General features: G+C 37.3%; 1 protein-coding gene and 1 long non-coding RNA gene across 2 annotated transcripts; one reads left to right on the top strand and one right to left on the bottom strand.

Annotated features, from left to right (window-relative positions):
- Positions 1–1,394: 1,394 nt before the first annotated feature.
- Positions 1,395–5,646, bottom strand: LOC139362362 (uncharacterized). Its single transcript, XR_011621149.1, has 3 exons — positions 5,551–5,646; positions 4,608–4,849; positions 1,395–1,614 (listed from the first exon to the last, which is right to left on the bottom strand). It is a non-coding gene; the product is annotated as an uncharacterized lncRNA (long non-coding RNA).
- LOC105486440 (alcohol dehydrogenase 1A) lies at positions 5,084–23,353 on the top strand. Its single transcript, XM_071093270.1, has 9 exons — positions 5,084–5,191; positions 10,877–10,978; positions 11,576–11,714; positions 13,823–13,910; positions 14,007–14,226; positions 16,394–16,654; positions 18,947–19,082; positions 19,672–19,810; positions 23,075–23,353. Exons 1-9 carry the CDS (start codon positions 5,174–5,176, stop codon positions 23,097–23,099), a joined length of 1,128 nt encoding a protein of 375 aa, XP_070949371.1. The 5' UTR covers positions 5,084–5,173; the 3' UTR covers positions 23,100–23,353.
- The last annotated feature ends 4,321 nt before the right edge of the window (positions 23,354–27,674 follow it).

The raw sequence follows: 27,674 nt of genomic DNA on the forward strand, positions 1-27,674 counted from the left end.
TTTTTCACTTCATGGATTATTTCTTCCAACTTCTATTTTCTTTGCTATGTTTCTATCTTTCCTATTACAAAGCTAGAATCACTCCACATGTCTAATGATCTTGGTTGTCTTCTGTTGCAGGATGGGGCACTAATGAGCTATTGGGAAGCTCTGAAACATGGGTGGCATCTGTGTCATGTGAGACTCACTATAGAGCTATCTGGTGGGATTAATTGCTGGGGAATATAAAGTCAGTAAGGGTGGGTATTTTCTTTTGGGCTGGTCAGATTTTTCAAGAGATGATTTTGGAAGTTTCTGTTTAGAAGACACATGCCCAGCTGCCAACACTCCGGGGCCGAAGAGGGCAATTGAGAATTGAAAATCATCCCAGCAGAATAGAAATCCAATAGAAACATAAAAGAGCTCAATAAATGTATGCCTTGGTGTACCTTTTCTCCAGAAGATAACTAATGAAGTTCCCCCAAACTGATAATTAATTCAAAGAAAAATGTGATATCTGACAAGTTGACGCTCTCACCCTGGGGAGAGGGAAGGGATTCCCAGGATGAGGGTGGGGAGGCTCCAGGATGGCAGGTGTGTCCAGATGCAAAGCACCTCCTCCCCACATGGGAGTAAGTCAAAGACTCCAGGGAGATACCCAGCTGGGAATAAAATTTCCAGTGACTATATAAACAATCATGCTGTGTCTCAAGCAATTTAAATGGAAATAAAGTTGACATGTTCTCAAAACATATGCTAAAAAACTCAAAAGCGGCTTTAAGGCTGACATACACATACAAAATATATCTCTAAAAAATGAAAATAATATTAGAACATACCTCATAGAGTTATTCTGAGGTTTACATGAATACATAATTTGAACCATTTGGAACAGCAACTGGCACATGCTGAGAGTGACAAGGATATTAGTTATTATTATTCTTTCGGTTGTTAAACTCCAGAGTTAGGCTTCCTGGAATCCTGGCCCCACTACTTGCTGTGTTACGTTGGGAAATTTATGCAATCTCTCTAAACCTCAGTGTCTTCATCTGTACAATGTGCACAGCAATGGTATTTACCTCATAAGTTAATGCTAAGCATTGCACTAAATGAGGCAATGTATGCTCAAAAGCTAGCATAGTCAGCACTCCATAAATGTTAGGTATAAATAGTAATCATTTGTGTTTTTTACAAAAATTTATGTTTTAACTTCAAAAAGGAAAAAACTCTCCACCATTAAAGAACTCTTTAGTTTTTAGATAGTTTTATATTGCGACAAGCATACTATTTGTACTACTATGTATTGTTTTAATAAACACTTTGCATTTCTACATCATCTCAGTAATTACACGCTTAAGCATCTGCCAAGAACATTTTCAGGAAAATTTAAAATATATCAATACATCAAAAAACACTTTTGGAACACTCAGATGGTTTATAGTTTGGCTCTCACAGAGAAGACTGGATGGAACATCTTTGCTTTTGGATTGGGCTTCTTAGATTATTTCCCAACTCCTTCACATAAGGAAAGTACACAAATATTTTGCTCTCTCACACATGCTCTTCATGGCAGAATTCCAGGCTCCACAGCCACAGCCAGTCCAGCAAGCATTTCAGCTCCTTCAACATCTTTGGCTTCAGTACCAAAATCAAAATGAAATGCTAATTGAGTAAGAATTCATGGCTTTGAATGTGGGTATTTTCAAAAATTCCTCTAGGAACTTAAAATTTATTCTATTTATTGTAATATTCTATGGATTATTTCTATAGCTATTTCATTCTCAAGTTCTATTTATTGCTACTAAAGTCCCTCTCCCACTCTTAATTTTGCACCCCATGCCCAAAAATGCTTTAAAGACTGTTATTTATGCACATACATGAAATGTTACAATTTTTCTAGCAACCTTTACAACAATATTAGTCTTCCCATTTTGCCAAATGATTATCCCCCAAAATGAAGAATTTGTACTGAAGATACTTTCTGCCAGTTATAATATTATTTCTTAGATTGAGGTAAATTATTGAATCATAGAGAAAAGGGGACAGTTGGATCTCTTAAAGAGATGCTAGTCTGTCCTTCTCGAGGCTTTGGAGTCACATCTTCGCACTACTCATCATTACCTGTATAATTATATTAGAGATGCCAGTCCTTGCCTTCCACTAACCTTCAAGAGCACTTGTGTTAATTTGTTACATCAGTAATAGAAAATTAACACACTTCTGTAGCAAACATGGCCGTCTAGGGTCTGTGGGTAGACACATCTCCCTCTTTGACCACAACCTGGAAAAGCTCTCCAGTTTTAAGAAGTCATAAGATTAGATTAGGTTCACCTGGATAATCCAAGCTAACCTTCCCATCTCAAGACCTTTAACTGAATCACATCTACAAAATCCATTTTTTTTCCATGTAAAGCAACATAATCCTAGATTCCAGGGGTTAGGAGTGGACATCTTTGAGGGCCATTATTCTGCCTAGCACACAGGGGATTGCTGACCCAAACTGAATCAAGCATATCATCTCTCTGGATAAGCTGAATTTAGGATATAGTACTTGGTGGAAATGTAATATAGAATTGGGCTGGCTTACAGAGACACACACAGAGAAAGAAGCAGAGGAAAGTGATGCCCTGTGACCCCTAGAGACTGACAGGGTTATCTTTGGACATTCCAGATGTTGTTCCAGGCCTGCCATGGCCCTCTGATACTAGAACACTGGCACTCAATCATGTGACAACTGCTCTTCCCCCCACAGCCATTTAAACTTTTAGAAGGTGGGCAAAGAGTAAGCACAGAGTAGCTGCCAGATGGTATTAAGAAAGATCTCCTGGCTCTATGGAGTTTGTCCCAAAGTGCTTTTGGCAGTTCATGGAGCCATGTGTTCATGAAGCGATAGAAGCTCATAAGTGGATATCACATTTCCAAATCCATTAGGGCCTTGAAAACAAGGTGGTAATGGCTATAATTCCTTCAAATGCTCTGTCTATAGGTGTGAGAGAGGATTAAGCAGAAAAATGTATAAAAGGGGGTACTAGGGGAGAAAAATGTTTTCAAGATTATTTGTCCATATGTTAATTGGATCTATAACTCTCAATTGCAACTCATCTTTCTTAGTAAATCTTAATAAAATATCTTTCTTTCAAGGCTTCCTCACTCTCAAATTAGATGTTATTCATTTAATTTAGTCAACAAATATCTGAGCACTCACCCTGTGCCACTCCTTGAGTTAAGAGCTGAGAGTGCACAATGCAAAGACGAAGTAGGGTCCTCCTCTTTTGATTCCACGTTTAACTTTCTCCTGGCACTGACCACTTCCTGCTTCACAGGAGGATTCTCTGTCTTCTCTACCTGAACACAGCCAATCCCACTGCTAATATGTAATCCCTTAAAGAGAAGGCACTGAATCTTCTCCATTATGGGACTGTTCATAGAACAGTGTCTGTCCTGACATAAAGGAGCACAAGAATTCAACAATCTTTAGTATGACAGGGATGGAGAGAACTGAAGCATGACTGTGAGATGGAGTTATTACACCTCCACAAGGGCGACCTTGTCGTGGGTCTCAAAGTTTGTGTGGGATGTGAATGGGCCAGAGGGACAGAAAAGAAGAGAAAGAGCATGATGAGCAATGGATTCCTCTTTGGAGGACCACAGAGATACAAGCTTCTAAAGAGCATAGGCCTTGTATTGGAGAATGGGAGAAATAGTTGGATGAGAAGGCTAAAGCCAGGTTATCTGGGGCTATCTCCTTTCCCTTATACCTTTCCAAATGAGAAGCAACTGAAATCGTAGGACCTCCTTTGCTTTTCTATTGGGTGAATGTTTCTCGATATGAGTCTCAGTGCCTACATAATTAAAGCTTACTGAAGTGTTCCCTTGGCAAATTTAGAGAAATATGTCCTTTGTGCTAACATGTTCATATTGACAGACTAGATCTAATTAAATAGTTGCCTGTATAGTTTTATGATGCCTCCAAGTGTGGATAAAAGAAAAATCAAACTCCTATTCTTAGAAAGTCATGAGGATACGTGTTACACTGATCAAAGGGCAATGGAAATGATCCAGTGAGGATTTTGCTCCATTTCTCACAATTATTTAAAATCCACCTCAAATGTCTGTTCCTCTACAATGTCTCCCGAGTCCTTCATTCTGAATAGCAACTCTGTCTCTGTTCCCAAAGCACTAACTGACCCCTGTGATAGGGCACTTCCCAGTCAGGCTGATATGTAGACTTGGTTGCCTGTATGTCTTTTCCCCATAAACCGTTAACTTCCTTTTATGAATAATAATTGCAGCTAACATTTTGGAGGGTACTCCTATCTGCCAAACTCCATGATGAGTGTTTTACATGGATTTTTCCTTTATTCACTAAACAGTCCTTTAAAATGATGCCATTATTCATCTTCATCTTACAGATAAGGAAACTAAGGCAAAAAAACATTCAGTGAAATAATAAGTCCAAGCACACAGAACAAGTAAGGAATAGGGTTGGCCTGGTCCCAAAAGCCATGCCATCATCGTTGCCCCATACTGTCTCTTGGCACAGGCAGAGGTCATGTCTTATTCATCACTGCTACTCCACTGGACCCAACTTAGTGCCTGACACAGGGAGGGGTTCAGTCCATACTTACTAGTTTTGAGTGGAGCAGAATTGCCAGGCACAGTGATCCCCTTTGCTGTGACTAATTGGGAGTCTGATTCTCTGCTTTAAAGACAACCAGGGTGCCCTACTTCGTTTTTCCTGTTTCCTTACTCCTCTTCCTTCCTAGCCGTCCCATGTGGATTCAGAGTTGCAGCTTAGTGCAGACCAAGGAAATACAAGGCAAAACGACCAATGTGGGATTGAGAGAAGAGAAACGAGGAATTCCAGAGGCTGGTGGAAGAGTGAGGAAAAGAGAAAGTGATTACAATTTATCACTTTAACTTAATATTTAACCTAATGAAAACAAAATCTTATCTGGAATTTGGAAGTCAATATTTTGATGGCTGGTTCAGTACCCTTTTCTTTGTTTTGACAGTCTGAGAATAATCCAATGGGTGTGGCTTAAAGACATCGGTCACATGTGGAATTGGAATTGGATGTTACACAGGCAACAAAATAAATGTCTGTGCAATACATCTGCTTTATGCACTCAAGCAGAGAAGAAATCTACAAAGACTCACCAGTCTCCTGGTCTGCAGAGAAGACAGAAACAACATGAGCACAGCAGGAAAAGTAAGCAAAAAGTATATTACTGTTGGTAATATATTCTCATCAATATAACAAAGAAAGGAATACAGTATTTGATGAATAATTTAAAATTAATATCTAAATTAGAAATGATACACTGAAATATGATGTGCAATATACACCTCAATATGTAATGTATACTGAACTGCAGTGGAAATAAGCTATTCTTAAATATCTTGCACCCGGCCCTCCGCCCCTGGGGCGGCTTCCAGCGCGGGCAGTGGGCCTCACCGCCTTCCAGGGCCGCTGCTCCGCGGGCACGTGGAAGGCAGGCGCCCCATTCAGGCTCCCGGAGCTCCCGCCGGCTTGCAGGACCCGGCAGGTACCTCTTGGCGGCGGCTCACCGTTTGCTTTCCCTCCATGAGAAAGAAGCCAGCTCTATCTGACGGCAGCAATCCTGATGGTAATTTCCTCCAGGAACACTGGCTGGTTGAGGACATGTTCATTTTTGAGAATGTAGGCTTCACCAAGGACGTGGGAAACATCAAGTTTCTGGTCTGCGCAGACTGGGAAATTGGACCAATTGGCTGGCATTGGCTAGATGACAAGAACAGTTTCTGTGTGGCCTTGGAACGAGTTTCCCATGAGTAACTGTGGGTAGAATTACCCAGTCCACCTCCAAAGATAAACCTGCTCCCCACAAGAACTGGCCTTTAATGTGGTCTAACTGTTCTGCTGCCTTCTTCTCTGTGCTAATATAAATACTGAGTACCAGCATGTCCACTTGATCATGCAGAGAGTTAATCCTGCTTCCTAAAGTCTCACGAACATGCCTCCTGCTTAGTTCACTTTGCATCAGATTTCCTAAGCTCCTTTTTCCCCCAGTTTTGGGATACTGTGCTTACCTCCACAAATCTCATCTCTTTCCTGGCATTCTGCCTAGGCTTTGTTTTGCCCACGGGCTCCCTCTTTTTCTAGAAGAGCAGTATTCAACCTTTTAGCTATGACGACATGTAACAAAAGCTGCTTATGTACTAATAGTTGAAAGTCTGCCTTTTCAAATTCAATAAGGCATACAAATACCTGAGAGTGACTTTGTTGTATAGCTACCCTTGTGATCTACAGTAATTTAATCTTTCTAAAAGTAAAGCATTTACAAAATTCAGTATGTAAACCACTAACCAGAAACATTACTTGGGATGCATCTCTAATACTATGTTTGAGCGCCTCTGCTCTAGGTTGAGAATGACATTTTATTGTGAAGATGAGTGTGGTCCCTCTTCCCTTGAAATCTTGTGGTTTCTTTTTATATTAACTCCCCACTGCTACAGCCTAGAAGGTGAGAAGCAGATTTTTAACCCCATCTGGCAGCCACTCAAGGAAAACCCAGCCCTGGCTGTTTACCTAGGCTCTCTTGGAATGAGAGTGCAGGGTGTAGGTTATGAGGGTTAGGCCTTTGCCAGATTATACGCGAGTTTATATTTTCCTTCATCTGGACAGGTAACTTTCTTCCTTTGTTCATAGGCAAGAAGATCTTTAATGGATAGTATCTTTGACTGAACCTACTAGGCATGGTCCTCATGGAGTTTTTGTTCAACTGGAATCTCTGTGCCAACCCAGGATACAAACTTCCATCCAGATGCCTCTATTTCCATAGCTCCGGGGCTGCTCTAACAGTTTGATACCAGCAGACTTGTTTAAGCCTTCAACTTGATTTCCAATTATTCCATCATTTCTATTCTGAAATGACTCACCGTCATAGAAGGAAGTTTATTATATAATCAAGGTTTCAGATATCCTCCTGTAACCACCTCTACCATTCAGAAGGCCTAAAGTTGAAATAAGTACTAAATAGAAGCCTCACCATCTGAAGTCCCTTCCATTGTTTTCTAGTTGCTTCCTCCTTCCTTTACTCCCATTCTTTCTAAGGGCTCCCCCACTGCAGTGCAAACTGGCCTTGGGCACACTTTTGCAACCAACCTACTGCCCTGGAAAGGTGGCTTCCTTCTCCAATCAGCCTGAATGAGCTTCAGTAAGCAATTGAGAGAACAGTGTTTTTCCAAAAAACGGTCACATGTCCATTGTTATGGCATCTAGAGAAAAACAGAGTTATCCAATCAAGTCAGGAGCATAACCCAAGTAGATGCCTCTAGGGGCACATGGCCCCTCACATCACAAGCCAGAACCTAAGCTAAGAATTTTTTAAAACGAGTTTGAGACTAGCCTGTGCAACACAGTGAGACTCCATCTCTATTTAAAAAATGAATAAAATTACCTGGGCATGGTGGTGTATACCTGTAGTCCCTGCTCCTTGGGATGCTAAAGTGGGAGGATCACTTGAGCCCCAGAGATGGTGGCTGCAGTAAGCCAAGATCACACCACTGGCACTCCAGCCTGGGCAACAGAGTGATACCCTGTCTCAAACAACAACAACAAATGCATATATATATGTGTGTGTGTGTGTGTGTATATATATATATAGCGACTTGAATAGGAAACCATAGTACTTCATTGTTTTCATTTGCATTTATTTTACTTCTAGTGAAACTTTTATGTACTTATCAGTCACTTCTGTTTCCTTTTTTGAAAACTGCCAAATGTTGCCCTAGTAGCCAAAAATATCAAGTTACTATTCTGCCTTTTCAGTTTGATCTGAAAGAAAAAAAGGCATTTAAGCAATGGAAAAAAAAATATCTTTAACAGGAATGTATAAAACCTGTATCTATTAAGTCTTTATTTCCTACATTAATTTGCAAAAATGATAGTTTATTCCAAGCTAATCATGAATGATTTGTAAATCTAAAGTTAGAAAAGTCTTTAATCACAAGTTATCTTTATAATGACACCACAATTCAAATGTGTTATTATTTGTATTCATATTTTTATGAACACAAGAAAGTTGTCTGACAGAAGTTTGATGAGAGGAATTTGATTCAGAAGATTGAAATATCCTTCAACCTTACTATAAAATATCTTACAAAATGCTCTTTGATCTCACAGCATTAGAATCATCAAGGTTAAGCAAGACATCAGCATGCAAATTCTAATTAAAAGGTGCCCATTATGATACAATTCAGGGAATTTCCACAAAAATCCTTTGGAACAGTATCTTCCCCATTTAAAAGTTAATGTGGTTTCACAGAAAATTAATAATACAATTTGAATAATAATACAATTCGAATCACTTAGCACTAGGAATACAGATATTTGCTTTTTCTTCTATAAATTTGCGCTTATTTGTTCAATGTGTTTACAGGTGCATGTAGTCATTCAATATAATCAGTTGATATTTTTTAATTGTTTAATTACATAAACCTGTGCAACTATTTCCAGTCATTTGTTGTGTTAGGAGTGTACCACACAGTAAAATATCTCACCATGATAATTCAATTTAAAGGTTCTGAGGCTTCTCTCTACGTTGTGTGACAAACAGGCTCATATCAATAAGACCGGTTGGAAATCACAAATAGCCCATTGTTAGTGTTCTTATTCCACCTCACTTTACTTCCATTTATTACTAATTAATATTTACATTCCTAATAGAAAATTACTAAAATAAAGAAAATTCAAATTTACCAAACTCAACTTAAAATAATGAGTTCATAGAGCAAAAGTATAAACCAACTGTATTAATGAAAATAATAACTGATGAAATAGACAATCCTCCCCTCTTGGGTGCAACATCAATAGCTTAGCTTTTTGACAGCATTTCATTTGTGTTTACCCATCCTGCATTTTGTTTCCCTCAAATGCTAAATGGTGACAATACTAACATCTCTTTCATGAAGTAGTTTTGAGAATTAAATGAATACTGTAAAGCACTTAGAATCGTATCTGGTACATGATTAAATATTAGCCACTATTAAATATTAATATTTAAATAAATATTAGCCACTATCATTATTATTGCTATTTAACTTTTTGCTAACTTTTTAACATCACAGAGTACTGAAAATGTGAGGCTAGATTAATTGTTATTCTCTATACAGCCAGCTTTCAGACCTCGGAAAAATTATTCAATCACTGAGTCAATTGATTCTCAATTATTTCGGCTGTAAAATAAGCCAATAATTCAATAGTACTGTCCTGGTAGCAGCCTTGTCAGGTTTAAAAATAATGCTCATTGTTTATAGCAGCACAATTTGCAAATGCAAAAATATGGAATCAACCTAAATGCCCATCAACTAACAAGTGGATAAACAAAATGTGGTACATGTACACCACGGAATGCTACTCAGCTGTAAAACAGACGAAATAACGGCCTTTGCAGCAACTTGGATGGAGCTGGAGGCCGTTATTCTAAGTGAAGTAACTCAGGAATGGAACACCAAATATCCAATGTTCTCACTTAAAAGTGGTAGCTAAACTGTGAGGACATAAAGGATAAGAATGATATAAGGAACTTTGGGGACTGAGGGAAAATGGCAGTAGGGGGAATGAGCGATAAAAGATTACATATTGGGTTCAGTCTACACTGCTCGGGTAAGGGGTGCAAAATCTCGGAAATCACCGCTAAAGAACTTATCCATGTAACCAAAACCTATTGAAATTAAAAATCAATCAATGAATTAATTTTAAAATAAAAATAAAAATAATGCATCTAATTTACCCAGCACAGGCCACAATGTGCCTGTCACATCATAAGCACCTAATAATAAGAAACTTCCTACTATTAGTACCTTCTGTCTAAGTATTCTGATATTTATTTTGGCAATGACCATGTTGAACATTCTAAAGTTGAAAAATTTGACAAATAAATAATGAAAATGAATTGGCAGAAAAATAAATCTCAATTGAATTTTTAAATTATATTTGCAATTATGTTGATTCTTTCTAGAAAGGGCTGTGCAAACTATACATGCTTTACCACAATGAAGATGGTTTTTACAGTACACTTCCAAGCACTAGAAATATATGCTGAACTTTCTTTTTAAGAACATCTATAGATAAGCTCTGCTAGACAGAAATTCAAACAAACTGTTTCTCCAGTTTTAAAATATACATGTGTGGGTCTGAGTCTATACACACATACGTGCGCGCACACGCGCACATACCACCAAATCTAATCTCTATTATATTTGGCTCAAATCTAAGCTGGAAAGAGTCTCTACACATAAATTAGGTTACAAAACAGGCTGCCAAAGATAAGTTTCAAATGAGTAGGAAACAAGTAGCACACAGAAGTGGTGGAGAGAGAAAATTAAAAGAGGACAATAAGCAAATAGGGAGAGAAAGAAACATCATCGTACGCAGGAAGGTAAACCCATATAACTGTTCTTATAGTCAGATCCTTTTGGCCTAAGCAGAAAATTGAGCAAGAAACCAGTTTATTTTGTGTGGACAGAAACTGACTCTGTCAGCAAAATAAAGGTGATTTCTAACTTCATGTGTCAGCCAACAGTTGTGGGTAAACAAGCATTTTCAGGACAGCATTAGGAAATATCAGGAATAAACACCTTCAGAGAAAAATACAACAGCACAAGAATGGCCTAAATAAATATATTCCATTTTTCTCAATGTCTTATTATACTTTGTTTATCTTCCCTTACGTTATTGTTTTTCAAAAAGATACTTTTATTCTCTTTATAAACCAGAGTACTTCATTTCCATAGAGCTCTTGTTAGGTACCAGACATGGGACCCAATATTACATGTACAAAGATGAAAAGACACAATTTCTAACTTCAAGAGTGGGAAAACACTGGTACCATCTCTCTGTTTGATTTTCTAGGTAATCAAATGCAAAGCAGCTGTGCTATGGGAGGTAAAGAAACCCTTTTCCATTGAGGATGTGGAGGTTGCACCTCCTAAGGCTTATGAAGTTCGCATTAAGGTGAAGTATTTTGCCATTTGTATTTCATTTTACATTTAAAAAACTCAGAGAATATTAAAATGGAAACATCAAAAAATCCGCTAAGAGGCATATCTTATATGATCATCCAGAAAATACAATTACATTTGTTGTCAAGGAAAGGTATAAATATAAATTTTAAATGTTTAATAAGTGATCAAAGAGTACATACAGTATAATTCCGGTAAAATACAAAAGAATTTATATGCTTGTACAGAAAAAAATTCCAAAGGATACATATCAAGACTTCAAAATCAATTAACATTAGATATTTTCCATGTGCTACTTTGCTATTTCTACTTGTTTTTTAAAGCGTGCATTCTTGTATAAGACTTAAATATTTCAGAATCAGTTACTTCACAGATTCTTCTAAATTGTTTAATTCAAGAAGGGAAGGTAGAGAAGGGTTTTAGACTGATTAATCTTGAGGATAAACCGAATCTTTCATATTTAGGAATAGTAGGGAGTATAGCAAAACCCTGAATACATTTTAGAAGCACAATTTCAGGAATCTGGGTATCTTAAATTTATCTAGTTACAATCTTTTCTGAATCTGAACATCTTCTCTTTATTCTGTAGATGGTGACTGTAGGAATCTGTGGCACAGATGACCACGTGGTTAGTGGTACCATGGTGACCCCACTTCCTGTGATTTTAGGCCATGAGGCAGCCGGCATTGTGGAGAGTGTTGGAGAAGGGGTGACTACAGTCGAACCAGGTACAGGATTCACACTCAGGAAACATGCTCATTCACCAACCTAAGATTTCCCAGCCTGGATGAGGAAACCAGCAATGAGGGACCAAAGCGCTTGCAGAAGGTCACCGCGCAGCCAGGACTTCAGGGGTTTCCTCTTTCCCTCTCTGCCTGCCTGACTCAAGCATGTATGTCTTCAGGCATGCATGTATTCTACCCTTCAACCATTATGTACTGAGCATCTGCTAGATGCCAGGCACCAGGTTGGAGCCTGGAGATATGTGAGGATCAAAAGGGACACAGTGCCTACCAGTGTGGCATTCATAATCTAATAACTTCATGTTAGTGTTGCTGAACACGGTCTTCTTCTATCAGGGCCCAGACAACTAGAAATGGGAGGAGGGAAAAAAACATAAGTATGGAAACTGTTCTGTGCTGAGTTCACAAGGTGGAGGCTACACGGCTACAACTGAATAAACATGACCTTTTCTTAGGTGACCTATGCAGCCATGTCACCAATCTCCTCTTCCAACATGGTCTCTTTCCTGAGCATGGAATCAATGAAACTGACTAGGTGAAAGGAAATGAAAGAAACATAGAAGGAGCCATCCACCATCAACAATGTCTGCCTTATTATCTTCAGCCATGCTTCAATGTGACTGGTTACAGATTACTAATTATAAAGGGAGAATAACTAGGACATTTCCATACCATCATTTTCACATAAATTTTACCTACAAAATGTTATGGGGCAACTATTTTTCTTGGTCTTGTGGAATAGGTAGCATAAGTAATTAAAAATAAAAATTATGTTTAATTCTAAAAAATCACTTTCATTTTATTTTATTTTATTTTATTTTATTTTATTTTATTTTATTTTATTTTATTTTATTTTGTTTTGTTTATTTTGAGACGGAGTCTCACTCTGTCACCCAGGCTAGAGTACAGTGGTGCAATCTCAGCTCACTGCAACTTCCACCTCCCAGGTTCACGCCATTCTCCTGCCTCGGCCTACCGAGTAGCTGGGACCACAGGCGCCCACCACCACGCCTAGCTAATTTTTTGTATTTTTAGTAGAGACGGGGTTTCACCATATTAGCCAGGATGGTCTCAATCTCCTGACTTCGTGATCTGCCCGCCTCAGTCTCCCAAAGTGCTGGGATTACAGTCTAGAAAATCACTTTAGGCACTAGATTGGACCTGCCACTTCACCAAATACTTATTTGAACTGTGAACAGAAAAATAAAATGAACTGTCCAATTTGGGTTTCAGCTCCTACTAATTCCTTTAGTAGTAATAAATTAATAACTACTAAATAATAACTAATAACTGCTAAATTACTACTAAAAATAACTACTAAATAATACTAGTAATCACTAATTAGTTAGTAATAAGTTAATAACAAAATGACACCCTTACTTTTTACCTGTGCTCACTCCACTATAACAGGAAAAGTAGATAATTCACAAATTACTAGCTAAAAACATTTCAAAGTCAGTTCTTATCCTAAAAGTACCTAACTTATTGTGGAGGGTTGAAATTTCCAGAGGAATTTCTGGAATTGTTCTTTGTCCCATTTTTGATAGTTTTCCTCAAAAAAAGAACTAAGATCATTTTAAAAGCATTCATTTCATAATAAAGATAAATCTAGTCACTTTGAAAAGAAAAGAAGTAGTTCAAAATTCTCATTTTTATTGTAAATCAAACTATAACAAAAAACAGGTCTTATCAACATCTAGTGGCACTATTATACCCTACTTTCAACTAAAATTTATATTTATACTTACATTAAGATTTAAATAGTTAAGGATTAAATTAAACATTTGTAAAACCTCCAGGAGAAATTGATACACTACATAAAAGTAACTATTAATACAGTGGAAGCAATTTTTCTAATCCATGTTTTCCCATATTTGCATTTCCTCTCTAGGAATCTTCAGGCACTTATAAACCCAAACTGGAAACAAGGCTGTGGCAGGCAGTGACAAATGACGTAGTTGTCATTGAACTGTATTTCTTGGAGACTTTTAAAGACACATGCTTCTAATATTTCAAAGACATGTGAGCTTTAAGTTTATGCTCTATTAATACTGGATAGAAATTGTAAAATAATTTGTTTTATCTCTCTCCAGGTGATAAAGTCATCCCACTCGCTCTTCCTCAGTGTGGAAAATGCAGAATTTGTAAAAACCCAGAAAGCAACTGCTGCTTGAAAAACGAGTAGGTTTCTGATGCTCTCCTGCACAGACATTGAGTTTGCACGTTAGTTATGCTCCTGTCTCATGCTTTTGTGTGTCTGTGTATTGCACTGCCCAGTGTGAGCAATCCTCGGGGGACCCTGCAGGATGGCACCAGCAGGTTCACCTGCAGGGGGAAGCCCATCCACCACTTCCTCGGTGTCAGCACCTTCTCCCAATACACGGTGGTGGATGAGAATGCAGTAGCCAAAATTGATGCAGCCTCACCCATGGAGAAAGTCTGCCTTATTGGCTGTGGATTTTCAACTGGTTATGGGTCTGCAGTCAAAGTTGCCAAGGTAAGAATGACAACGGGTGATAAAAACAGTTACATGCAGACTGTCAGGAACCCAAATGGAAACAATTTCTCCCACGAATCAAAAGATTATTTTTGTAGATTTTGAATGTTGGCTAAGAATAGAAACACAATTCAGAAAGAATTGAGAGCACATGCTAGAAATTTCATGTGTTTATCAGATTAAAAAGTTGTTGAGAGTTAAGAAAATGTAAAGATTTCATTTTCAATAATTACTCTTCTGTATTTGCTCTTTATGAGATCATGAAATATTAGGCCTGAGAACTCATTTAGTAATTCATTCAACAATTGGAGAGCACCTATACATGCCTCAGGCACTAGAGTTTCTGCTAAGTTCTGAGATAGCAAAAGTAAATGAAATGAAGTGTTTGCCCTTGAGGAGCATCTAGTCTGCGGATCCTCTACTCCCAGAATTAGGAGCAACAGTAGAGTCCAAAACCTCACCTGATGCACTTCCACACCAAGGCTCACCCACTCTGTGGATTCTTAGACAGAAAGTAATGAAGCTTCAGTGATGCGTAATTCACTCATTATGGGATTTCACTGCTAAAACGAACTCCCCTGCCATGAACACACACATATATTTCAGAAGTGGTAAATTTCAAGCGAAAATTCTTTAAAGGCTCCTCGTCTGAGTAGGCTGAAAATCTAGTAGTATGCTTTATTTTATGAAAGCAAGGTTCAGAGTTATAAAGATATTTGACCACAGTCTCAGTGCTGAGACTAAAATATCTTTTTAATATGAGAGCTGAGATTAAAATATGTTTTTCAAATCTCCTGCTGAATCTTAGCTCGCAATACATAATTATTAGTGTTTTAAAATCACAGTCACGAGTCTTATATTTTTCTAAGTAAGGTAGAAAATGGTGTTGTCCCCATAGTATGAATAACACTTGGTGAATGAATGAGTGAATAGACACCCTTAAGGGAATATAAGGATGAGATTACTTGGGACAGGAAAGCATGTCACCCACAATGAAGACTGACTGTGGGAGACTAGGTTTAATAAATAACCACTAGCCAACCAAAAAAAAAAAATTCAGAAGGCATCTTTTCCAAATTTCTGACTTTAGCACTTAGTATCTTGTTCAGTTGCCTCATCCGTGCTAGCAGGTGGTCAAAGTGAGCCTACCCAGGCCGGGTGCGGTGGCTCAAGCCTGTAATCCCAGCACTTTGGGAGGCCGAGACGGGCAGATCACGAGGTCAGGAGATCGAGACCATCCTGGCTAACACGGTGAAACCCCGTCTCTAATAAAAAAAAAAAAATACAAAAAAAAAACTAGCCAGGCGAGGTGGCAGGTGCCTGTAGTCCCAGCTACTCGGGAGGCTGAGGCAGGAGAATGGCGTGAACCCGGGAGGCGGAGCTTGCAGTGAGCCGAGATCTGGCCATTGCACTCCAGCCTGGGTGACACAGCAAGACTCCGTCTCAAAAAAAAAAAAAAAAAAAAAAAAAAAAAAAAAAAAAGTGAGCCTACCCAAGACAGAAGATGAGGCTACTCATAACAGTAGATTGTATTTATTATTGACATATAGACAAATGTTTCATTGCTGTGTTGTTCACTAGTGTATTTTTAAAGCAGGGATATACTGGTCACAACTACTGAACATAAATGAACCAAGGCGTTAATTACAGAGGGTTTAAGTGGAATATTTTTCAGTCTCCTGGAGTAGAATTTTCCACTTATTTTATTTTCCAAATATTGCCTTGGTGTATGTATGAGATATTGAAGCTAACTATCATGGGATTTCAGCATCGAGAGTCCCTTCAAGATTGTAATCACTGCCATCTGGATCTCAAAGATCATCCAGTCCCCTGGTTCCTAGCCTGACTTTCCCATTGGAGTCACCTGGGGAGTGAGTTCCACCTGCAGAGATTCTCATTTAATTGACATGAGCTGTGACCTGAACAGTGGGATAGTTTGTAAAGCTCCCCAGAAGAATCTAATATGCATCAGTTTGACAACCACTCAACTAGTTCATCCCCTTGAATTTAAAAATAAAGCAACTGAAGCCAGAAGAGGTTTTGATAAAAGGTTGGACAGAAGAGTCTGAGTAGCTCTTGATAAACACGTAGGCATGGCACTTTATAAAGCTTAGGCACTTTCTAACAGTCATTACTTAATCCATTTTTGCATTTTCTGAAAACATAGGTCACCCCAGGCTCTACCTGTGCTGTGTTTGGCCTGGGAGGGGTCGGCCTATCTGCTGTTATGGGCTGTAAAGCAGCTGGAGCAGCCAGAATCATTGCGGTGGACATCAACAAGGACAAATTTGCAAAGGCCAAAGAGTTGGGTGCCACTGAATGCATCAACCCTCAAGACTACAAGAAACCCATCCAGGAGGTGCTAAAGGAAATGACTGATGGAGGTGTGGATTTTTCGTTTGAAGTCATCGGTCGGCTTGATACCATGGTATGTACCATGACATGCCCTGAGATTTCTGCCTCTGCAACCTGGAAGATGCATTTAGGCAGCAAAATATAAGTTTTATGTATAAAGGATATTTTTAATGATGAATGGAAATTTCCCATCATCTATTACCTGATTGTTTAATTTTTGTTATGGGAAATCTTTTCTTCCATCAACTATGCAAACCTGTCTCAAGTCATATTTCCTCTAGAGGAAAAGAAAAGGGCTTGTTTTTCTTAACTGAGCATTTACAGATTTACTTTATTAATTTTTAGTTTAAAACTGTAAGTTCAAGTAAACATAAATAATACAAATTCTGTTCTCAAATTGAAATGTTTTATTTTTCTCCCACATTCTTAAAAAAAAGGCTCAATAATTTTGCATATGTTCTTAATAAATTCCAAATTTTTAACATGTTAGTATTTGGCCAAAAGAAATGAGCAATTTTAGGCCAACTGCTGTTTTATTAACAACAATATGCCCTAAGGAAATTGACTGCTTTGAGATATCACTGTATTTTATCACATAAACGGGACAGTGCCTGGCACATAGCTAGTACCCAATACTAGTTGGACTGAATACTTTGAAAAGTCAACAGTCTCTACTAAAAATACAAAAATTAGCCAGGTATGGTGGTGTAGCGCATACCGGCAATCTCAGCTACTCGGGAGGCTGAGACAAGACAATCACTTGAACCCATGAGGCGGAGGTTGCAGTGAGCCAAGATCGCGCCATTGTACTCCAGCCTGGATAACATAGTGAAACTCCGTCTCAAAAAAAAAAAAGGAAAGAAAAAAGAAAAAAAAAAAGAAAAGTCCATTGACTTTACCATCCCCTAGAATTTAAAAGCTATGCATCTCATAGCATTGCTTATAGATTATATGAGACAACACATGTGATATAGTTAGCACAGTGCTGCCTGTCATATGGTAAGCTCCCAATAAATATCAGCTGTCTTTTTTTTTTTTTTTTTTTTTTTGAGACAGGGTCTCACTCTGTCACCTAGGCTGAAGTGCAGTGGCATAATTATAACTTGCTGTAGCCTCCATCCGCTGGACTCAAGCAATTCTCCTACCTCAGCCTCCAAAGGTGCTGAGAGTATAGGCATGAGCCACCACACCCAGCCTCAGTTGGCTTATTGATATGAAATATTATTTCTAATCTTGCAGTGCTTACGTCGTCTTTGGCTTATTACATGGTATTTCTTCCAAACAGTTACAAATATCAATTGCAATGGGAAACACATCTCTAGCTATATTTCACCTACCCAGAATTCTCTAGAATCCTACTCAAAAAGTCTCCAGAAACCAACAAATTTCCATTGCTGAGGTTTTCTAGAAGGTCCAGCAGTGTGGGTAACAGGGAGTGGCACCCTAAGATCAAAGCTCTCGGCAGCCTTGGCCTGGGACAGATGCCACAAAGGAATAAAATGTCAAAAGAATTCAACATTTTCCAGGGCTACAGCTTTTCTCCTTATGCTCTTTTTCTATATTTTCATCCATTTTCTCATGTGGAACTCGAGTGTACCTTATCTCAAGATACCAAATGTCTGACAGCCACATGTTCTGAGGATGTGTGGTCTTCCAAAGGTCAGAACCCAAAATCAAAGAACTAATCATTATATACCTATGGGATCCTAAACCATTTTCTAACTACAGAACGTGTTCCAAAAGCTGACTGGAAAACATTTTCTGAAATGTCTCTTGAGGTTTCCAAATAATCAGTATATTTTAATGTAAAACCAATATGTATTTGGGGAGATAATAAAACAACATTTAAAACATGTCCATTTGAGAAATGGACAGTAGAGTAGGAACCCACTTAAGAGGGAGACTATCAGTGGACAAAAGACAAATTTCAGTGATATAATCATTTATCTTATTCACAATCAATATATCTGGTTGAAAGTACTGGCCTCAAAATATCTATGTAATATATCAATGAAAAATGAATTAACTAACTCACAGATCACCTGAGAATTACGTGATGATGAAATTTTACGCTTTATGTATGTTTATAATGATGTCTGCCTCCTTATTCCTTTTTTAGGAAGAATTAAGTGCACTCCAATTTATTCATCCATTCTTTCATTAAAAAAAAAAAAAAACACTTTCTGGGCATTTCCTAAATCCACAGCACTATCCTATGCAAAAAAGGGGAATGAAGGAGCAAACGACATAATCTCTTTCCTCTACACACTCACAGTCCAGCTAAGCCTATTACATGATATTCTGCATTATGAGTAGGAACTATGCAACTCCACGTTAAAGATGCCAAATATTCACTTTATTCCAGATGGCTTCCCTGTTATGTTGTCATGAGGCATGTGGCACAAGCGTCATCATAGGGGTACCTCCTGATTCCCAGAACCTCTCAATAAACCCTATGCTGCTACTGACTGGACGCACCTGGAAGGGGGCTGTTTATGGTGGTATGTAGTTGGGCTCAAGTGCCAAATTCTCATTAACATCAATATATCTCCACTTCTACAACTGACAAGTCAAGGTTTTGAAAACAAATCAAAAATAAATTAAAATTCCTTTTCTATCTACAGTCTCCAAATCAACTAGATATGGAACTAATGCAGACAGAAAGTCCCAATATAAACTCTTCTGTTGTCACCATAACCCAGGATCTTTCATCTCCATCTGTTTTTGTACTTGTGACTGTGTAAGGCATGGACATTTTTAGTAGAACATGGAAATCTACAACAATATTTCATATCTATGCCCAAATTTAGACAACTGATAAATTTGCTCCTCTACTTTGGGCACAAATATCTATACTATTATTTCTATGTGAGAGACAAAAGAACTAAGAAACTTTGTTTATCTTTGTGTTTGTTTTTTTTTTAAGTCAAGGCACCGTAAAAGCATATTGAAGTACTCTATCTCTTCTTATCCTCAGTTATAGCAGTCTGGAATGAAGCACCTTTTCTAAATTTTCATTTATTTGGAAAATCTCTTCAATTCTTCTACTGACCCTGGTCAAATCCAACAATGATACTGTCTTCTTTTCAGGCTTTAAGAGTAAAGAAGATATCCCAAAACTTGTGGCTGATTTTATGGCTAAGAAGTTTTCACTGGATGCTTTAATAACCCATGTTTTACCTTTTGAAAAAATAAATGAAGGCTTTGACCTGCTTCGCTCTGGGAAAAGGTAGAGTTTAAGTTAGTTTTCTGTTTTGCTTTTTTTTTTTTCTACCACAGGGGATTGTCTAGCAGAGAATGAAAAAAGTGGAAGGATGAGAAAAAATAGAGTCTCTTGGTTTTCCATTACCTGTTTAGTCCTTGCATGCAGCGCTTGTAGGATCATACTGTGAAAGCTAAAACCAGTTGCTTTGCATTTCCTATTCTGCTGAAGTCAAATTATGTTGATTACTGCAAATCTGAATGATCTGAGCCACTCAGCCTTCCTTAAAAGAGAACACTCACATTTGCCAAAAAAAACAAAAAACAAAAAAAAACCCACAAAAAAGCAAGTCTATTTAAACAACCATAATTATAACATGGTGACTTTGAATCCTCATCCTTCTACCTATATAAAGCTGACACTAAGTGTCTGCATATTTAAATAATTTTCAGGACATCCTCAACATTTTCATTGCAGGAGTAGGTGGAACTACATTGGGATTGTTTTCTAGGTAGATAATACTAGTTTTTCTCTTTCTTTTGTAGTTTAAGAAAACTTTTTTACCAATATAAGTTATCATAAAAGAGAAGAGTACTAAGCACTATTTTAAATGTTTGTCGTACATTTTCTCCGAAGCTTAGAAAAATAAGCCAATTCTGTTTCCTACCTCTAACATTTAACAGTTACAACCAGCTAGTAAAATGCATTTTGTCACCTGCATTTACATGAGGCACAACTGGAAACAGGCAGTTATATCTAACCTTTGTCTTCTAGTCCAGACCCTGAGATTTTTCTGCTATCCCACACTTATTTTCATGAGATTTTCAACTCTAAATAGTATTTCTTTGGCATTCACACAATCATTATACTAGATACTTTAAATGACAACATTCTTGAGGAAGGAAAGAAACTAGCACTCACAGACCACCAGCTGTTCTACTAAGTATCTTACCTGCATTATCTCATGTGATTCCCAAACGATGCTCAGTGTCAGTCTCTATCTCACTATCTTAGAGAAGAGAAACAGACACGGAGAAGACATGACTTTGCCAAAATCATCAAGTGGTAAGAAGGAGAGCCAGGATTCAAAAGTAGGTCTTGTTATTAGCAAATCTATTCACTTTCTACTGCCCCTCAAGAGTGCGTGTACATATGGAAAACAGTAGTCATCAAAGGTTAGTTATCATTGTCATTATTATTACCATTGACATCATCATTGGGATCATCATCATAAGATTGAAAAGATGATGGTAAATATAGAGATGAACAAAACCAGAGGACAGTGTTGAGCAACATAAGAAGTCATGAGGCATGCCTAAATTCATTTTATGAGAATGTCATGTAGTAATATGCATATGTAAATATAATTAATCCTATCAATAAGCAAAGATTTAAAATTGTAATATTGAATATTGGTAAGAATAAGGTGAGTTGGGCACTTTCATGTACTTTCAGTAGTAATTGATACATACTTCTGGAAAAGCAATTTGGTAATATGTATCAGAAACCCTTAAAAAAATAACTGAATCATTTGCCCCAACAATTCCATTTCTTTTTTTTTTCTTTTATTTATTTATTTATTTATTTTTTAATTATTATTATACTTTAAGTTCTAGGGTACATGTGCATAACGTGCAGGTTTGTTACATATGTATACTTGTGCCATGTTGCTGTGCTACACCCATCAACTCGTCAGCACCCATTAGAATGGCGATCATTAAAAAGTCAGGAAACAACAGGTGCTGGAGAGGATGTGGAGAAATAGGAACACTTTTACACTGTTGGTGGGATTGTAAACTAGTTCAACCATTATGGAAAACAGTATGGCGATTCCTCAAGGATCTAGAACTAGATGTACCATATGACCCAGCCATCCCATTACTGGGTATATACCCAAAGGATTATAAATCATGCTGCTATAAAGACACATGCACATATATGTTTATTGCAGCACTATTCACAATAGCAAAGACTTGGAATCAACCCAAATGTCCATCAGTGACAGACTGGATTAAGAAACAATTCCATTTCTAGAAATCTATTCTACATAAATAATCAACTATTCAAACATACATATATGTTTACTCGTTAGAACTTTAGAAATATTCTAAAGTTCAACACAAGGAAAATAAATTCATAAATTCCAGTCATCTATTAGAAATGAATGAAACCACCAAAAAGAAATGACTTCATTGGGAAATTCTCATGATGTAATTTCAGGCTCATTTAATGAAGAATATAAATTGTATATATTGTATATGCAATGTCTCAAATTTTCATCAAAAACAGTAAAACATGCACATATTTCTAGAAAAAGTTCATAGAAATTCAGGAAAATATTGAGAATTATTTCTAGGTTGGGGGATTATGGATTACTTTTACTTTCTTCTTCCTGCTGTCTTGCATTCTCTGAATTATGTGCATATATTTTTCTCATATATGCATATGCATATACATATATATGTTAAAAATTAAAGTTATTAAAGAGTCACAAAAACTACCATTTTCTAAAAATATTTACTCGTGAGAAGTTGGTTTATAGAAGAAGCATTAGTTCTAGTGTAAATGTTCCATTTGTAATCTTCACAAGAATGAAGAATCTTAGAATTAATACAAATCGACTTCATTCTCTACTTCTAAGAATCCTTAAACATCTCTGTATCAAAGGTCTTTTAAATTTACATCATGGTCTTTGTTAAATTATCAGTTCTTTCAGGCAAGTTATCCATCATCTTACGATTTTTGCAAATTTGTATTTGGGTTTGAATCCCAACACTCCATACAAGATGTGCTACCAGAACAAGTTACATGTCTTTCTAAGTCTCAGTTTTTATAATCTCTAAAACAGAAATAATATGGAAACCTACCTCCTAGTGTTGATGTTTAGGTTGAAGTTTAAGAAAATGTGCAAAGAATGTGACAAATAGTAAGAACTAACTGCAAGTTATTATCTAGTGTTGTTTTATATTCCTTATTATACTAGGGATGTGGGCATGCAAAAATGATTTTTTGAAGATGCTAATGTAGTATTGAAGTCTAAATGACAGGCATATTCAGGATGTTGTGAGTGAGATTAAGATTGGAGAAAAAAATAAAAATAAAAAATAAAAAGAAAGAGAACACCAAAAAAGATGAACTTCCTTTGACTTGAACCAAATGTATGGGGACGGAAATAGGGTAGCTGGGATCACAGACAGATTTTCACTAAGACAACTCAGATGCTCCATGGACTCTCACATGGAAGCATGTGGGTTGTCTAAATGTTAACAAGTCTCTTCTTTCCTATTGCAGTATCCGTACCGTCCTGACCTTTTGAAACAATAGAGATGCCTTCCCTTGTAGCAGTCTTCAGCCTCCTCCACCCTACATGATCTGGAGCAACAGCTGGGAAATATCATAATTCTGCTCTTCAGAGATGTATTCAATAAATTACACATGGGGGCTTTCCAAAGAAATGGAAATTGATGGGAAATTATTTTTCAAGCAAAAATTTAAAATTTAAGTGAGAATTAAATAAAGTGTTGAACATCAGCTGGGGAATTGAAGCCAATAAACTGTTCTTCTCAACCATTCTACTGTGTCATCTTTGCCATTGAGGAAAAATATTTCCTGTGACTTCTTGCATTTTTGGTATCTTCATAATCTTTAGTCATTGAACCCAGTGGAGGGGAACCTTCACTTGCCCTGAACACACACCTGCTGGGCCACTGTGCTTGAAATCTCCTACCTCTATCTCAATTTTCACTGTCGGCATTTTCCTTTTTTAAATAAAATGTACCAAATTCCTAGGGTAAAAGCTATGGTAAGGTAAAGGATAGACTCACATTTACAAGTAGTGAAGGTCCAAGAGTTCTAAATACAAGAAATTTCTTGGGAACTCATATAAAATGTCCCACATTTACTGCAGTAAAGGGTAGTGTTTTTATGGCTTTTATACTATTTCTTTATAGTTGATGTACAATTGATTTTTAAAAATAATAGCAGATTTCTTGCTTCATATGACAAAGGCTCAATTACCAATTGTAAAAAATGAACTATTTCCAGAATCATGTTCAAAAAATCTGTAATTTTTGCTCATGAAAGTGCTTCATTGACTAAATTGTATTAGTCTATGGCTATACATGATTATTTAGATGATGACTGAAAATGCATGTAAAATAATTAAAAGCTATATGGTGGCTTTAAGTGTAGATATGGGGTGGCAAATGCTGTGAATGCAGAAAAAAAGTTGATAACTGAGAAATGGCACAAACACCTTAAGCAATATTTTTCCCTAGTCGATATATACACACACATACATATATACACATATACAAACGTCTATTTTTGCAAAATTGTTTTCAGTCTATAACTTTTCTATTAACTACCATGTCTTAAAATCAATTCTATAATCCTAGCATTCGTTTAATATTCTGAATATGTAAGGACCTGTGGTGCCCATTCGTTAATGTTTTCCCACTCTCAGGGGAAGGATTTGCATTTTGAGCTTTATCTGTAAATGTGGCATGCAAAGATTATTCCTGGTAAAGGAGGTAGCTGTCTCCAAAAATGCTATTGTTGCAATATCTACATTCTATTTCATATTATGAAAGACCTTAGACATAAAGTAAAATAGTTTATCATTTACTGTGTGATCTTCAGTAAGTCCCTCAGGCTCTCTGAGCTTATTCATCCTTTGTTTTGAAAAAATTACTCAACCTACCCATTACAGCTTAACCAAGATTAAAAGGGATGATGTTAATGAAAGAGCTTTGCCAACTAAGAAGGGCCATGTAATGTGAGTAACTTGATTTTTTTTGTCAAAAATGCTAAAGGTTGGGGGGCGCGGTGTCCCTGTAATCCCAACACTTTGGGAGGCCAAGACGGTTGATGACTTTAGGTCAGGAGTTCGAGACCAGCCTGGTCAACATAGTGAAACCCCATCTCTCCTAAAAATGCAAAAATTAGCCAGGCATGGTGGCGGGTGGCTGTAATCCCAGCTACTCCTGAGGCTGAGGCAGGAGAATCGCTGGAGCCCGGGAGGCGGAGGTTGCAGTGAGAAGAAATCGTGCCACTGCATTCCAGCGTAGGCGACAAGAGCAAAACTCTGTCATAAAAAAAAAAAAAAAGGAAAAGAAAAGAAGAAAAGAAAATGCTGAAGGAGTTACTCAGGGTCAAGATACTTTTCAGAATGTCCCTAAGATAACACCATCATGGGACACTACCTGTTGCTGGGTGCTCTGCGACTTTTACACTTATGCTGATGGTGTGAGATCCAGAAACAGAAAATGGATTTCTACATACCCATCTCACAGCAGGGTCATCAAATCCTGCTAGTGACACAGAAGGTGACATCCAGCTCCCACCCTCCTTCCTTCCAGGTTCGGGGAGCAGGTAGAGTGGGAGCCATTAGGTGGGCTCTGCCAGTGTTGTCATAGAGTGGCACAGTCCCCCATGGGATGGGAGTGGCATGTGGGAGCCTTCTGCATCATGCACTATGAAAAAAAAATTACTATGGGACAAGTGGTTCATATAGTTAAGTGATTTTATATATATATATATTCCAGTGTAGAAATTATTGGCTAGGTCTGTAATCAAGTATTGCACAGAAGTGCCTTCATAGGTGCTGAAACAGGATTATGAGAGTGACAGACACAGGAATGAGGAAGACAGGGAGAAAATGTGCATGGTTGTGAGAATATATTGCTTTGATTCTTTGACTTCTCATGATATATGAAAACAAATAAAGTCTGGGGTTGACTTCAAAAATATCATGAATATATTTAAAATGAAATTCTGAGCATGGAGAAAAATTTAAATTCTGGTATTAAAAAATAATTTAAAAATATAGACAAAGAAAAAATGTTTTCATGTATATGATTGACCCAAAAAAAAAGATATTTCTAAAATCCTGGTGCTTTTTCATTTAAACATAGACAACCGAAGAGGAAAATGAACAATGATGGAAATTCATGGAGAAGGAAATTAAAATAGCAAAATAGTATATTAACTGGCACTGAGCCTTGGTAGTGGTCAAAAAAATATAAATTAAAATGAGATATTACTGCCTACCTATTAGCTTACACGGTTGGTAGAAATGTGCATTGTCATAGGTTTCTGACAATTTGTGATTTTTATTAAAATTTTAAACATGCATAGCCCAAGCAATATCACACTTGGGAATCGACTCTGTAATTATAATTGTGTATAAGAATATAGAAACAAGGCCATTAGCTGCAGCCTTACTTGCAGAAGAAACAAAAATTTTTAAAATGTCTGACTGATTGACAGAATAAGGAATGATGATAACTCCTTATTTTGAATGGTAAGTTGATCTTATAAAAAAAAAAATAGGGGACTGGGCATGGTGGCTCATACCTGTAACCCCAGTGCTTTGGGAGGCCAAGGCAGGTGGATCACTTGAGCTCAGGAGTTCGAGACCAGCCTGGGCAACATGGCAAAAACCTGTCTCTACAAAAAAACACAAAAATTAGCCAGGCATAGTGGCACACAACTGTAGTCCCAGTTACTTGGGAGGCTGAGGTGGGAGGATCACTGGAGCCAGGAGGCACAGGTTGCAGTGAGCCATGATGGCACCATCGCACTACAGCTTTGGCAACAAAGCAAGTCCTCATTTCAAAAAAAAAAAAAAAAATTGTATCTAAAAATCTGGAGAAATTACTATGATGCATCAGAAAGTATAAAAAGCAAGGTACAGAATAATGTTTTATTATATGATCCAATTTTTGTGGAATACAAAACAAAACAAATTAAAATTCCTATTTATTAGTATATAGTTTCATATGAGCATGGAGAAAGACATAGAAATGTATAAAACAGGCTGTTCCCCTCAGAAACCTGGATCTGAAGAGTTGAAGAACTAAAGTTAAGTTTTGAACCATAACTGTTTTGAACTAATATTATGTAATTTCTTTACATACTATTTTTTAAAATCTTGAATAGAGGCAGGACAATCAACTTTCTTTAACAATTTCTTCAAGAATGTCAATCACATTCTTTACTCATTTGTAGGAGCTTCTCATCAATATTGTCAGTTATGATTAGATTTATGATTGTATTACTTTTTTACCTTATAAAGAAACAGTAATGAAAGATTCTAGCTGCCAACATGTATATGTAATTGTGAAATAATTTAAAGGTACTGTATTGAGATTTTAATTACTTAAAAATATTTCTGACCAAATACATGTCAAAATAATATAAACTATCACAGCCACCTCTAAAGCCTTGGGATGATATTGCTTATTGAGTCATAGAAGTATTTTTCTTACTGGATCATTCAGGAACCTAATATTAGCAATGGCAGACATATAAGTCTGGATATAAGAAAATTCTAGTAGGCTTTAATAGAAAACTTTTAGCTCTATTAAACATGAAATTATTATAAGGTCAAACAGATTTTTGGCTATCGGACTTGCAAGATTAAAGTGAACAAGCTTTTGGAGTTACCTGGGTAGTCCTGGATTTTGCCTTTTTTCTCCCAAGTGGCTTATAATTGGATTTTCTCTTTTCTTTTCTTTTTTTCTTTTTGAGACGGAGTCTCACTCTGTCGCCCAGGCTGGAGTGCAGTGGCGCGATCTCGGCTCACTGCAAGCTCCGCCTCCCGGGTTCACGCCATTCTCCTGCCTCAGCCTCCCGAGTAGCTGGGACTACAGGCGCCCGCCACCATGCCGGGCTAATTTTTTTTTGTATTTTTAGTAGAGACGGGGTTTCACCATGTTAGCCGGGATGGTCTCGGTCTCCTGACCTCGTGATCCTCTCGCCTCGGCCTCCCAAAGTGCTGGGATTACAGGCGTGAGCCACCACACCCGGCCTCAATTCTCAAGAGATTTTTATGATATCATAGTCTTCTTTCATGTATGTCATATCTTTTCTCTTTGCAGATATTAAT

The sequence above is a fragment of the Macaca nemestrina genome, chromosome 3 (assembly GCF_043159975.1).
Source record: "Macaca nemestrina isolate mMacNem1 chromosome 3, mMacNem.hap1, whole genome shotgun sequence".
Lineage (NCBI taxonomy): Eukaryota > Metazoa > Chordata > Mammalia > Primates > Cercopithecidae > Macaca > Macaca nemestrina.